At 54.6% G+C, this 13,996-nt stretch overlaps 2 protein-coding genes across 5 annotated transcripts; one reads left to right on the plus strand and one right to left on the minus strand.

The window, feature by feature from the left end:
* The first annotated feature begins 5,296 nt into the window (after positions 1 to 5,296).
* On the plus strand, positions 5,297 to 9,055 carry TSPAN10 (tetraspanin 10). Of its 3 annotated transcripts, none has more exons than XM_019661863.1 (4): positions 5,297 to 5,388; positions 5,858 to 6,450; positions 7,432 to 7,590; positions 7,814 to 9,055. In XM_019661863.1, exons 1-4 carry the CDS (start codon positions 5,353 to 5,355, stop codon positions 8,205 to 8,207), a joined length of 1,182 nt encoding a protein of 393 aa, XP_019517408.1. In that variant the 5' UTR covers positions 5,297 to 5,352; the 3' UTR covers positions 8,208 to 9,055. The 3 variants fall into 3 exon arrangements, with proteins under 3 accessions (XP_019517408.1, XP_019517410.1, XP_019517411.1); XM_019661865.1 differs by having other exon boundaries at positions 7,432 to 7,581; XM_019661866.1 differs by lacking the exon at positions 7,432 to 7,590.
* Positions 9,056 to 9,764: 709 nt separating this feature from the next.
* Positions 9,765 to 12,815, minus strand: PDE6G (phosphodiesterase 6G). Of its 2 annotated transcripts, none has more exons than XM_019661954.1 (4): positions 12,707 to 12,815; positions 11,074 to 11,290; positions 10,547 to 10,587; positions 9,765 to 10,122 (listed from the first exon to the last, which is right to left on the minus strand). In XM_019661954.1, the coding sequence occupies exons 2-4, from the start codon at positions 11,217 to 11,219 to the stop codon at positions 10,046 to 10,048; spliced, it is 264 nt and encodes an 87-aa protein (XP_019517499.1). In that variant the 5' UTR covers positions 11,220 to 11,290; positions 12,707 to 12,815; the 3' UTR covers positions 9,765 to 10,045. The 2 variants fall into 2 exon arrangements, with proteins under 2 accessions (XP_019517499.1, XP_019517500.1); XM_019661955.1 differs by lacking the exon at positions 12,707 to 12,815 and adding an exon at positions 11,433 to 11,572.
* Between the last annotated feature and the right edge of the window lie 1,181 nt (positions 12,816 to 13,996).

Genomic DNA, 13,996 nt, shown 5'->3' on the forward strand with positions numbered 1-13,996 from the left:
CTGCTCAGCTCGGGCTGACTCGAACCGCTGTTGCTCAGAGCTCAAACTCTTGAGCGAGCTCTTAACCAACTGAGCCACTCAGCCGGCCCTTAGGCTGCATTTTAGATAAACGTTTCTTTGGTACAGAGATATAATGTCCTAAAATTGGGGGCGAGGTGGGGTGCCCACCTCTACCTCTCAAAGGACCTCATGCTGGGTTGAGTGTTCTGCTGTCACTGTCTTAAAATTAATAATAATTTTCAACAAGGAGCTTCACATTTTCAATTCGCACTCAGCCCTGCATATTCTGTAACTGACCTTGCCTATGATTGTGAAAAAATCATGAGAACCTCTAAGAGGCTGAAATCTGTTTTTTAACACCATGGTTCGGTTCAATTTCAGATTGTATTTATTTAACTTCTGTGCAGAAAAAGTTAGGAAATTAGTACTCTCATTTCCTCCCATCCCCACCTCTTAATTTCACTGCTTTTGTTATTACAGTTACAATGTCACTGTTGGTTTTAGCAGTTATTGAGCTAGGCTTATTCATTCCATCACCGAATATTTATTGTCTACTTTCTGGGTGGCATGGCTCTAATGCGGAGGATACAGCAGAAACAAGATAGAGCCCTTTGTCACCTTTGGAGAAGAGGTGAGTGAGTTGGACAGCACAATGTCTGATGTCCAGCTTTCACGCTTGCCTTGACCCTCTGCCCCCAGCGCAGCCATCGTGAGTGTCCTTTTAAAGCGTGAGTCAGGTCACGACGTGCCTTGACTCGGCACCCCTCATCTTCCCGTCTCACTGGGAGCAAAATCTGAAAACAGCCACCTGTCACGTCCTGCGTGGCAAGGGCCATGGGAAGCGAGAGGGCGACACAGAGTGAAAGAGCACAAGAGACAGAGATAAGGCTCAAGCGGGACCAGGGGGCATCAGCCTCGGGGACTGAGCCCCGAATCGGGTCTTCACATGGCTTTTATTGAGAAAATTTCAAAGGAAGTGAAACTGCATTACTCAAAGATCCCTGTGTCACGTGCCTTAAGGCTGTTTTCCATTGACCAGCTCCCATGGTACTCCAATATGTACTGCGCCTTCACACACCCTGCACAACCCCCAGGACAGCGCCATTGTGCCGCGTCCTATACAAACAAAGGGAGATGACCGACATCATTCCACTGGGTCTCAGCGTTCCGAGACACTTCCTCAGGACCTTTTGGGTCAGGGGTTAGTGTGTGGGGGGAGGGGGCGGTCGTGGACATAGCTGTAAGGCAACACCTCCCCCTTTCTGTTTTTGTAGAAGGAGAAACACGGACTTTGCAGTTTCTTCATCTATGGGCCGCCAGAGGGCTTGTTGTTCACATCGGACGACTAGACAAAACAGAAATGGAATGATTAATAGGAGTGCAAAAGCACCAGAAAAACCTCCACCGAGGTTTTTCATCCATGTGAGTGGGTTCAGAGTAGACAATCCTTCCGCAGCCGCGGAAAGGGCATCCTTTCCGGGGAGGAGCTGGAGATTCGCAGATGACATCTGACCCACTTCTTGTTGCAACTGCAGAATATCTACAGTCAGGTTGGGCACATGTCCCAAAAAATGAGCTCGTACCTCAGACCATGGAGTATGTGTCTGGTTGTAAGAAAAAGGAGTTACACAATAAGTGGAAATATTTTAATCACACTTTAAAGTGATCATAGTTCGGAGACTTTTTAAATGATCTCCAAGAGAAACAACAGTTGTTTCTACATCAGCCAACCGTATGTTGATTTTTTGATCAACTCTCAATTGTTGATTTTAAGCTTTACTTGTATTTTTATGTCATTGTTGTACAATTTGAGTAGTCTGCACCGTCTGGTGAAGAGCCACTCCAGAGACAGCAGCAATAGTGGTTATAGTTATTATACCCATTATTGCTGCTATCAAAAGGCCAATAAACCTTTTAGTTCTATGTAAGATCTTATGAAGAATTTGTAAAATAATATGAACAGTTGGGGAAACTTCCCATACCCTCGAGGCTTGAACGGGAAGCCATAGTCCACGTCTTCGCCTGAGTATCATAATCTGGTTGTAGGAAGTCCCAAAAATAGAGGAATTAAGACAGGTATATAAATGACAATGAGGGCATTTAACCAATTTTGCAGTTTGATTAATAGTAAATTTTCCTGTCAAGAAAACAAAAGGATTTTTAAGACAAACTTGTACATATATACTTTTTGTTTTTTTAAACCAGAAAGTGAAATTTTTATTGGTATTTTTAGTAAGATTTTTTATATATATATTATTAGGTCCAATACTTAAAGCTACTTTTTATAAGGTCCTTTGAAATGGACCCCGAATGGGTCTAATCATCCTTAATTGAGGTGGGGCTAGAGCCCTATCCTTCCAAAAAATAGAAATGCTAAATCTGTTCCCTTAATTGTTGAAGTTTTGAACATTTTTTATGGGAACAGGCATGAATGGCAGTCCCAAAGGGACCCCCAATCTACGATAGTTTTATAAGAATTATTAATTATTACTCTATACTTTCATGACATTTCTCCCAATGAATTTGAGATTGATTCTTGTCCCAGCTATCATGAAGATAAATCAGAGGAGGATCATCATTACATGTTACAGGAGTTAGCAAAGGAGGATTGGATATGTAAGCCCAATAAGTAAAATTATCGGCAGCAACACCAATTGGAAAACAACTTAGAATAGCAAGAACTGCCATCATAGATACTAGCATGTTGGTCTTTGTTTTTGGAGTGCTTTCTTTTGACAGTCGATGTTCACCTACTTGAGCCAGCCTTTTTAATTGACCCCAAGTAGGTAGAGGAGCACTTTTTGTTTGTGGAGTAATTACACAAAAAGCTGAAGGAGCGGTTGGCCTCGGGTGGGCTGGTTGAAATGAGAGATTAGACATCTTAATCATCGGAGGTGCCGAAGGTCGAGTATCCTCCACTACAGGCCAATTAGGAGGCCAATTATATCTTGTAATCTTCGGCCATATCTACTTTTTTTTGGAGGGGCGTGTTGTTCATGATAAGGTTTGACCGATATCATTCCACCGGGTCTCAGCATTCCTAGACACTTCCTCAGGACCTCGTTAGGTCAGGGGTTAGTGCTGGGGGGGGTGGGAGGGCGTGTTGTTCATGATAAGGTTTGACCGATATCATTCCACCGGGTCTCAGCATTCCGAGACACTTCCTCAGGACCTCGTTAGGTCAGGGGTTAGTGCTGGGGGGGGTGGGAGGGCCGGTCGTGGAGGTAGCTGTAAGGCAACAGCCACCCTTCAAACATCCCAGGCCTGCTCCCGCCTCAGGCACGTCACTCCCTGTTTCCCCAACCCCAGCAACCAGCAGTCTTCACTCTGTCTCTATGGCTCTACCTATTCTGAATATTTTATATAAATGGAATGACACACCATGTGGACTTTTGTGACTGGCTTCTCTCACTGAGCATCGTGTTTTCAAGGTTCCTCCAAGTTGTAGCGAGTGTCCGTGGCTGAGTAATATTCCACTGCGTGGATAGACCACATTTGTTTCATCTGTTCTCCACTGATGGACCTCTGGGTTGTTTCACCCTCTGGCAATTGTGAATATGTCTGTCCAGTACTTGTCTGAGTCCCTGTTTTCAGTTACTTTGGGTCTCTCATGGGAGCCAGACATCTTACAGTGAGGCCGTCGCTGATTGCCACCCCACCATCACTCATCCTCCTTTGCTTGCCCCGTAATTCTTATGGCCATATGAAATAGCGTAAATTTACCTCCACGCTTGCTTTATGACTCCCCTGTGCTAGAACGGAAGCTTCTGACGACTGGGAATTGTCAGGTATTCTTCCTGCTATGTTGCCAGGGCTCAGAACAGTCCCTGACATATAATAAACCCTGCCTCAGTCATCAAGACAATGCTGTGTAATGAACCCTCCCAAAGCGTAGTGGCTTAAAAAAAATCACCACTTGAGGCCGGCCGAGTGGCTTAGTTGGTTAAGAGCTCGCTCAAGAGTGCGAGCTCTGAGCAACAGCAGTTCAATGCCCGGCCCGAGCTGAGCTGCCGCTGGGCTACCAACAGGTGGCAGGATGGCTCAGCTAAAAAAAAAAACAAAAACAGAAAAAAACCCACCACTTACTCTGCTGGCATCCTACAGGTCAGGAATTTAAGCTGGGCTCAGTCGGATGGTGGCCCTGTGGGAAGCTAGTGGGGTACACGGAGCAAAGACACAGCTAACTACTGAACAGAGTAAACTGACCACATTAGAATAAAGATGAAAAGTGATCCAGAAGCTCAGAGAGGAGAGACCACTGCTCCCTGGCAGGAGGTGGTCTGGAACTGGGCACAGGACGATTTCAGGGGCACCCGAGTGCCAAGGTTTGGGGTCAGCAAGCAGCCCGTGTGGCTAAATTGTAAAGTGGTAGGTGAGTAGGTTGGTGAAGCGAGGCTGGGGCCTGAGTGCCAAACAAGAGAAGCCGAGGAACACAGTGGTGGGGCAGGCTGGGCCATAGCCCAGGAGGCCACCCTTTTTCCTGCCATGAAAACACACATGCAGAGGAGTCCTCATAGCTTTTGCGCCCTGCGACCTCCAGAGGTCCCCAAAGCCAACGACAGCTTTGACGACACATCACAACCTCGCACACATCTCAGAGGGGACAGGGCGGCATGGCCGGCCTGTGCCCATGGTTTGGCAGAGCTGGTGGTGGGTGGGGATCTGCTCTGAGCCTTCCTCCCCGCCGCCATCCAAGCCGGGAGAGAGGACCGGACACTGCAGCTCAGAGAGCTTCAAGCACACCTTCTGCTTGGTGGCTGCATGGCCGGCGTCCTTCAGACACTGGGCATAATGGAGACCGTGACAAAGTCCTGCCCCTGAGAAACTCAGAGGTGCCGGACCACAGGTACCTCGTAACCAGGAGAGAGGACACCTGACCGGTGGATATTGTCTCTTACAGAGAATAATAAGTTGGGGGAGTAAATGAACATTTAGCTGCAGGTGGGTCACCTGGGGCCGCAGGGGTCTGTCCCTGGGTGAGCTGGTGGAGCAGCTGCTGAAACTGCTGGGCTGAATCCCACACTGGGGCCCTGTAGTGATGGCCGTAGGGCCAGCACCCTAACAGCCCCACCATGTGGAACCTGCACAGAGCTTCAGTGTGTCCACACAGCGAGGCCGAGAATCTGGCCCAAGAAGCAAGATCGTCTGCAACTGAACAAGCAGAGGCTGTCTTGAGCCCTAAACGTGATTCCTCACATGATCCCATCGTGACTGTGGTGTCACGGTGGGGCTCACAGCTCACCAGGCTTGGGGCTCACAGCTCCCAGAGTGGCCGGGAACACGGCAGCACCAGCCCTGGTGTCCCAGCCAGAGTGGCAGGGCAGGGGACCTGCGCACCTGTCCTAGTGGAGGATGGAGGAAGGGGAAAAGAGCCCCCTGCTGTCCCAGGTAAGCCAGCACCCTCGTGACCTCAAGGGGGTTGGAGATGTCCCCAGCCCCAAGGCCCATAGGAGCTGCTAAGACTGGGGTGCGGTTTTACTAATCAAGCACGTAACCTCACCCAGGACCCTGTTAGGACTCTGAAATGTGACCGGCCTTGCTCTTGTGTTTGAACCACATCTTTCGTCACAAAAATGCAGAGGGGAGCAGGGAGGTGTGCTTTTGCAGAACACGCATTTCTGCGGCTGCCTTGCTCAGTCTCCACTGTGGACTTGCATGGTGCAGCCATGCCGTTCCAAAGGCGCTAGGACCCGCAACGCGTCCAGGACACGCCCGGAAGCTTCCATGTCCCTGGCTGTCTGGGGTCTCTGAGCCCCCCCTCGCCCTCCACCACTCGGCTTCCCTCCCCCTGCAGGCTCTGACCCCTTGCGATGGGGTCCACTGCTGAGACCCACCCCCTTGCCTCCTCTCTCTGCAGGATGCTGGGGGCCAGGAGCCACCCCTCTCCAGGAGCAGCCCACTCACTTCAAGCCACCTGGGTCCAGCGCCCTGGGAGAAATGGGCGCAGAGGACAGGCTTTGGGGGAGGCCAGGCCCCCACCCTTCCCTGGGGAAGCAGCTGCCTCAAGTGTCTGACCTTTCTGTCCAACTTCCTCTTCTCTCTGCTCGGCCTGTTGGCCCTGGCCATTGGGCTCTGGGGCCTGGCAGTCAAGGGGTCTCTGGGGAGTAGCTGGGGGGGCCCCCTGCCTGCAGACCCCATGCTGGGGCTGGTGCTGGGGGGGCTGGCGGTCAGTGTGGTGAGCCTGGCAGGCTGCCTGGGCGCCCTCTGTGAGAATGCCTGCCTGCTGCGTTGCTTTTCTGGGGGCCTCCTCGCCTTTCTGGTGCTGGAGGCCGTGGTGGGGGCCCTGGTGGTGGCGCTCTGGGGCCCATTGCAGGACGGCCTGGAACACGCCCTGCGCATGGCCATCACCCACTACCAGGACGACCCCGACCTGCAGTTCCTCATAGACCAAGTGCAGCTGGGGCTGCAGTGCTGTGGAGCCGCCTCCTACCAGGACTGGCAGCAGAACCTGTGAGTCCTGCAGCCGACAGGGAGGAGGGCGGCCCCGGGCAGCCACACACCATGCACACACCACAACGTGTACGCGCTCGCATGTGTGCACACACCCACACGTACATGCTCGGGCCCAGCCAGGACCAGGTGGACATGTGGGAACCCTAACGGAGAGGCTCAGCCAGCAGACTTAGAAAGTCACTTTTGGGGTTTTTTTAGGTAAGGACATCCTACAAAACACCTCAATGTCAAATGAAAATAGCTTTTAGGTTAATTCAGGGCACTCTCCCTCTACTGTGTGTGTGAGTGCACATGTGTGTGCAGGCGTGGATGAGTGCGTGTCTGTGCGTGAGTTCAAGCATTGTCTGTTTAGGAATACACCATGGTACATTTCCCATTCTGCTCAAGGATACCTGTTTTGTCATCTGTCCCTCATGTGCAGACACCCACAGCAGCACCTGCACTCCATGTGACCCCTACGACGGATAGGACATGTCCCTCCCCTGGGCCTTTCTGGGCACCTGACCACAAGAGATGGAGTCACATGGGGACTCTTGAAAACTGAAGATTTGTACCCAACAGTCACTGAAACATGTTGGGCCCCTTCCTGCACCAGGCACTCTCGAAGCATACATGTGTTATTCTCGTTTGGTGGCTGCGTGTGACCATGGACTGGGGGCAGCCCCCTGTGGAGTCACAGCCACCTATCCTGCTGGCCTTCGAGCCCCTACCTTAGTGAGGCCCACTCCTCCGGGGCAGGAGACAGTGCCTGGGAGGGAGCGCGAGGGGCAAACCTGTAGGTTTCAGGGCCCTGGACACACGTCGAAGGCCAAAGGCACCCGGCTGTGACGAGAGCACCACTCCCTCTCAGTCCTAGGAGCTCCTCTCAAGCCTCCCACCTCTTGTCACTGCCCAGTGCTGCCCCTCATGTCCCTGCTATGGCACACTGACCACTATGGAGGCCTCTGCCAGGCCTCAGCCCACCTTCTCCTGCTCTAGCTTGGCCGGCTCACACCAACTCAGCATCATGTACCCAGCAAGGCTCCTCCACCATCTCGCCAACTACATCCCTTTCAGCCAAGAAGCTATTACGCCTGCCTGCATGTACAGAGGGCACCCACGGTGCCAGGATCAGTTATGGAAAGCTGGGTACTGTGTGTATGTGTGTGTGTGTGTACCTGTGCATATGTGGATTCATGCCTCTGTGCGTGTGTGCAGCATGCATGTGCATTCATGCCTGCCTATGCACGTTTGTGTGCCTATGCATGTGTGTGCCATGGAAGTGTGACGGTGGGTAGGAGACATCCGTCACAGCGTAGGGTCCGGAATGGCAGCCGCTGCCCTCCGGACTCACAGCCCGTGCCCCCTCCCACCCACGCAGGTACTTTAACTGCAGCTCCGCGGGGATCCAGGCCTGCAGCCTTCCCGCTTCCTGCTGCATCAACCCCCGGGAAGATGGAGCGTCTATCAACGACCAGTGCGGCTTTGGGGCCCTGGGCCTGGATGAGGATGCCGCTCAGAGCGTCGTGCACCTGGAGGGCTGCGGCGCCCCACTCCGCCGGTGGCTGCGCAGGAACGTCCGGGCGGTGGGCGGTTTCGCGATCGCGGTGGTGGTGGTCCAGGGGGCGGAGCTCCTGCTGGCCACGCGGCTGGTGAAGGCCCTGGCTGTCCGCAAGGGGGCGGCGGAGAGCCCCGGATTGGGAGGAGCGGCTGGGCCTGTCCACCCAAGCCATGGCCCCTGTGACCGGCCCCCAGCCAAGCTGGCCCCGGGCTGACCGGCAGGTGGAACAAAGGTCGGGGGCACCCGAATGAGGTGGAGAGCTGCAGGCCTCCCCTGCCCTCCCAAGGGAAGTGTGAGAGTCTCTCATGGGACACTATGGACAAGCACCTGGGACACCTGGCCTCCCCGACCTACTGTGCCTCCCGCCCCCAACGTCCCTTTTCCCGAGGGCGGGGCTACCCACCTCCTACCCAGTTCTGCTATTTCCCTGAGGCCCAGCCGCAGTCTGATTTTGCTCTTTCAGAGGCTTTTGCCCCCAGACCGCCAACTAGCACTGGCCCCTCACTTGCAAACCAGTGTGGTCTGAATGCAGGCTCACCCACTGGCCGCTGCCTGGCAGCGTCTGCCTCCCACAGAGGGTGCCTGAGAGGCCACGTGGTTGGAAGGAGAGCTGGATGAAAATCCTGCTGCAGAAGTCCCAACTACGACCCCAGCCTCTGAGGCCCCGCCTGAGGGCCCAGCCTGAGACCCACCTGCCGATGCCCACCAGGATGACCATGTGGGGCAGTGCCTTTGAGACCACCCTCAGACCCTCACCTGCAACCACCTCCTACCCATTTCCCAACCATGGAATGACCGCCTCAGAGCCCCACGCCTGAGACCCCTTGTCCTGACAGCTTGCCCACCTGCCCTCCTCTGAGGCCACCTTCCCCTTTCCTGTCCATTGTGGTGGTTGGGGTTGAGGCCCAGGCCTCTCTCTCCAGAAGGCTTTTTGGGGGGGGAGTAAATTTTACTGATGTATCACTTATACAGTAAATCGCACGGGTCTCAGGCTGGCCAAGTGGTGCGTTGGTTAAGAGTTGACTTGGGACGCCAGCTCTGAGCAGCAGGTCCCTGGTTCGGATCCCACATGAGGGCCAGTGACGCTGCGCCCTCTACAGATAAGATGGTGAACAACAACTCGACCTGGAGCTGGGCTGCTGTGAGTCACCAGAACGGTGTAGGCTGCAGTGAGCCGCCGTGAGTGGCCGTCCAATGGCCGGCGAGCGACTGCCTCACCCGGGAAGAGCGCAATGATAATACGAACTTGGGCCAGTGAAGCAACGTCCTCCACAACTAGACTGAAGAGCAAAAAGACAGCAACTTGTCTGTTCCCCTTTCCGGATTCCCCAACGCTGTTCCCCTCCCCCAATTCTCCAATAAAATCTTTAAAAAAATAAAATCGCATGGGTCTCAAGTGGACAGCAGGAGGAAGTCATACCTATCTAAACACTTGTGGACCCACCACCCAGTCAAGATCCTGCCGCAGCAGGCTCCCCCGTCCCCTCCCTGCAGTCACCTCTGCTTCAGCTCCATCATCTTCCCTTAGGGTGGCCCTTCTGGCTGTCACATAAATGGGGTCACAGAGGGCCCTTCCCTAGAATCACCGTCTGGTCACTCCACCTGGCCCACGTGGAAGAGTACTTGGCAGCTTCTGGACGATGGCTGCAGCTAGGGACAGTTTGGCACAGGCCCCTGCCACCCCCACCGCCCTGTGTCTCCACCCATACACTCCTGCGGAGCCACTCACACACTCGGGCCTCGTCCCAACTCCCAACACACCCCAGATGGGTCAGTGGGGGCACATAATTTTATTGTGAAATGGAGTCAGCAAATGCGGGCCAGTGTCTCTGGAAGTTAAGCAGGGCCTGGCCAGCCCCAAAAGGGCATCCTATAGGAAGGTGGTGGGCGCCTGGTATCTGGGGACCTGAGGTTGTCGCCCTTCGAGGGTCTTCAAACAAAACCTGGCAATCTGGACACTGTTGGAGGGGCAGGCCTCCTCACAAGGATCCTAAACAGGGGTCGGGGTGGGCGGCAGAGGGGAGCATCGGGGGACCTGGACAAGGTCTGCTGCTAGATGATGCCGTACTGGGCCAGCTCGTGCAGCTCCAGGTGGTTGAAGGCCTCCCACGGGCAGATGACCGTGATGTCTGTGGGAGAGAGGGGCCAGTGTGTCCAGGAGGATCCCATGGCCCCACCATCCCCTTGGGGCTCTGTTGTCCACACCCCAAGTACTGAGGGTACAAGTCCTGGAGGAAGACCCTTCTCCCGGGACATTCTGCCCAGAAGAGAGTGAGTGAAGCAGGCCCAAGGGAGGAGATGGAAGAAGGTGTGCCTTGCTGCTGGGTAAAGGGGGACAGAAGGGCTCATTCTGTTCCAGCCCCTCCAAGCACCCCACAGTGTGGGAACAACCCCACTTCAGGGGGATGTGATGCTTGATGTTGGAGAGGAAATGAAGGACAGGCTGGGGGCTGCACCTTAAGTGAGCCTGGGAAAGCAGGGCGAGGCTGGGCCCCCGCACGCTGGTGGGTGGGTGAGTGGGGGAACCCATGTGGACCCTACCAGTCATCATACCTGTTCCCAGGCCTTCCATTCCAGGGATGTCATCCCCAAACCTGCAAGAACAGAGGGGTCAGGGCGGTGGCCAGGAAGACAGTGGAGTGGGTTGAGTGGGGGGGGGGTGTCTGCATGTGAGTGCAGGTTCCTGAGTGTGGACTGTCTGTGAGTATGCCTGGGTGCGTACGTGGGGCGGTGAGTGCGCCCTGGGTGCGTATGTGGGGCTGTGTGTGTGCGGGGACCCACGTCGGCGGGCTATGACTTAGTCTCTAGGTGGCAGTGCTTTCCAGGCCTATTTGGCAATAACAGCTGGAGAGAGTGACAGGAGCCTCCTGGAGGCTCTCCTGCCTCCCATGCTGGGGAATTGGGGGGCCCTGAGACAGGCCCTGCTCAGGCCCTCAAGAACTCTGTTAGGACGATGGGACCACCCTCAACCAGGAAAGGGTGCTGAGCTCCCAGCTGCACCTCCCTGCTGTGCAGCCTGGGGCTGGACCCTCCCATCCGCTCACAACTCACAGAGGCACCCCTTCCCCAGCTCTGCTTACCCTTGGATGCCTTTCTTGGGGGGCTTGCTCTTGAATTGCCTGGTTTGCCGCTGCTTAAATTTTGGGGGCCCTTTCCTGGGAGTGACAGGACCCCCAATCACCCTGGTGGCCGACCGGATCTCGGCCTTGGGCAGCTCCAGGTTCATGGCCAAGCTGGCAGAGACCCTGTGGTGACGTTTGGCTTCTGGACTCCCTCACGCTGTGGGTTGGGGGCAGACTGGGGGAGAGAGGGTCTCAGTCAGACTTCCTACTGGTTTCAACCCACCAGAGCAGAGGAAACCCCAAATCCTGAGACTCCATGTGGGGCTCCACTGGGGCCAGGCAGGGGGTGAGAGTGCTGGATGGCCCCCCAAGTATACCCCTCTTCACGTGTCTCCTTTTCTGTGCTCCCCTCCCCAATCCTCAGGGGTTGGGACACTCAGGTCTCATTCATGGTGGCATTCCTGGGGCACCCAGCAGTGTCAACGAAGAAGGAACTGAGAAATGCGGAGACAGGGTGCTGGGGCAGGGAAGCGGCCTGTCGCAGAGACGCTGAGCTGAGCTGAGGAACCTTCACCCCAGTGGGGTCTTCCCTCTGCTGGGCAGCTCACTTGTGATTGGAGCCCGCTCTGGACGCCAATGTCACCTGCTGGTGTCCTTACACCACTGCACAGGGTGACCTCCCCTCCCCTCCCCCAGAGCCTCTCCCCAAACGCCCTGAGCCCTGGTGACCTTGGCAAGGTCAATGGCAGCTCAGCTTCCTCTAAGCCTATTAGCACCAGAGGGAGACTAATCCCTCAGGGCCACTGGGGGGCTAAGCACATGACACAGACAGGAACCACTGCCCCCCCCCCCCCCCCCCCCCCCCCCCGCACTGAACGCTCCAGTCACCATCTCTTGGGTTCCCTTTCTTGCGCACCCCAACTCCACACACACACACACACACACACACACACTCCCATCTGGTGGGTTGAAGGGCCTGACTCAAGCCTTGGGCTGCCGACAGCTGCCTGCTAGAGCATCAGACCTGAGACCAAGTGGGAGGCGAGGACAGGTGGTCCCCCTGACAAAGAGGACTTGGTGGTGGGCGCCAGGGGCCTGGGATTGGGGTGGACCCCTCCATGGACCATCCCTCCCTAAGGTTAAGCCTCTATGCCCGCACCAGGAGGGGTCCAAGGTGGACCGCAGCAGGCCTGGTGGTCCTGGCCGTTCAGACCGACACCCACTCCTCACAGCCCAGACGGTGTAGGCTAGCCAGACCCCTTCCTCAGTCCTGGGCCATGCGCCTTCCGTGGGCAGCTCTGAGCCTTGATGGAGTGCCAACTCTCAGATGTCTCCATGGAGACCACTGCCCGAGCTGCCCGCCCCAGTCCTGCCTATGGCTGGTGCCCACTCCAGTTGACTGAATGCATGTGGCCTGAGGCTCCCAGACCATCACTGGATAGCCAGCTCCACTGTTTGACTTGGGGGAGCAGAGGAAGTGATCAGTTGGGAGTCCCCTCTGAAGAAGAGGGTGGTAGGTAAACTCTTGCAGACCCCGGCCTCAGCGTGGTGGTGAAAAGCCCAGCAGCTCCCCACCCTCTGGGCAGACGCTCTCTAACACCCTTGGGTAAGTGGCCACCAGGAAAGGCAACCAGGGACGGTCAGTACTCACCAAGCACTGGGGCAAGTCTCAGGGGGCCATGGGTGTGAGTGGACAGGCCTCTCTCACCAGGCGTCAGCTGGGCATTTATCCTGCTCCTGGGTAAGCTGATTAGGACGTCCGGACGCCACACTAATGAGATTGTCAGGGCCACTCAGGCGGGCACCCCCACCGAGGATCCCAGGGGATGGTGAAAGGGCTCAGGTGCAGTCAAGGACCTGAGGAAAAGACGAGCCAGAGCCAGGGCCAGGGACGGGGCCAGGACAGGGAGGGAAGGTGGGATCGTGACCAGCGAGAAGTGCAGGACTCTTTCCTGAAGACACTCATATTTGAACCGAAGACGAAACAGCAGTGGCTGCTATCTCGGGCCTCCCCACCTCTCAGCACCTCTGACTTCCGAAGAACCTACCTTCATGGCCCCCGAAGCCATGTGTAGTCTGGCTCCTATCCACTTGTTTGGCCTCACCTTTCATCCTGCCCTTTCACAAGGGATTTAAGCTGACAAACAGGCCTTCTCTTTAATGTGCTCCAAGGAGCCCCTTCCACCCCAGGGCCTTTGCACCCGCTGCTCCCCTTCCCCCTAGGGACTTCAGAGCTCTGCTCCAGTATTGTTTCCTTAGGGCGCCCCACCTCTCCCCCTAGGCTAGACCAGGACGCCTATCTCATAGATCTCATGGTAGCTGGACTTTCCTTCATCACACTTACCACGTGGTCATGTTTGGATAATTCTTTTTGTAAATTTTTTATTAAAGTAGTTAACATATGATATTATACTATCAGTTTCAGGCATATAACATAGTGATTCAACATCTATATACCTTACAAAGTGATCACCACAGTAAGTCTAGTTAACCATCTGTCGCCATACGAACTTATTAAATTATTTGTCCTATGCTGTATATTAGATTCCCATGACTTAATGTATAACTGGCAGTTTGTACCTCTTATTCTTTATCACCTTTTTAACCTATCCCTCCGCTTCCCGCCCCTCTGGCAACCGTCAGTTTGTCCTCTGCATCTAAGAGTCCATTTCTATTTTGTTTTGTTTGTTTGTTTAAGTTTCACATATAAGTGAAATCACATGGTATGTCTTTCTCTGTCTGCCTTATTTCACTCAGCATAATACTTCTAGGTTCATCCATGTTGTCAGAAATGGCAAGATTTCATTCATTTTTATGGCTGAGTAATATTCCGTTGTATATATGTATCACCTCTTCTTTATCCAGTTGTCTACTGATGGGCACTTAGGTTGCTTCCATATCTTGGCTATTGGAAATAATGCTGCAATGAACAAAGGGGTGC

This window comes from Hipposideros armiger, unplaced genomic scaffold (genome assembly GCF_001890085.2).
Source record: "Hipposideros armiger isolate ML-2016 unplaced genomic scaffold, ASM189008v1 scaffold_362, whole genome shotgun sequence".
Taxonomy (NCBI): Eukaryota; Metazoa; Chordata; class Mammalia; order Chiroptera; family Hipposideridae; genus Hipposideros; species Hipposideros armiger.

Excerpts from the sequence above, each read along its gene's own strand:
- TSPAN10 (XM_019661863.1), top strand. The coding sequence starts at position 5,353 with ATGGAGGAAGGGGAAAAGAGCCCCCTGCTGTCCCAG. Across the intron at positions 6,451-7,431 it reads CAGGACTGGCAGCAGAACCT|CTTGGCCGGCTCACACCAAC; the intron begins GTGAGTCCTGCA and ends CTCCTGCTCTAG. Across the intron at positions 7,591-7,813 it reads TGGAAAGCTGGGTACTGTGT|GTACTTTAACTGCAGCTCCG; the intron begins GTATGTGTGTGT and ends CCACCCACGCAG.
- PDE6G (XM_019661954.1), bottom strand. The coding sequence starts at position 11,219 with ATGAACCTGGAGCTGCCCAAGGCCGAGATCCGGTCGGCCACCAGGGTG. Across the intron at positions 10,588-11,073 it reads CCCAAGAAAGGCATCCAAGG|GTTTGGGGATGACATCCCTG; the intron begins GTAAGCAGAGCT and ends CTGTTCTTGCAG. Across the intron at positions 10,123-10,546 it reads AATGGAAGGCCTGGGAACAG|ACATCACGGTCATCTGCCCG; the intron begins GTATGATGACTG and ends TCTCTCCCACAG.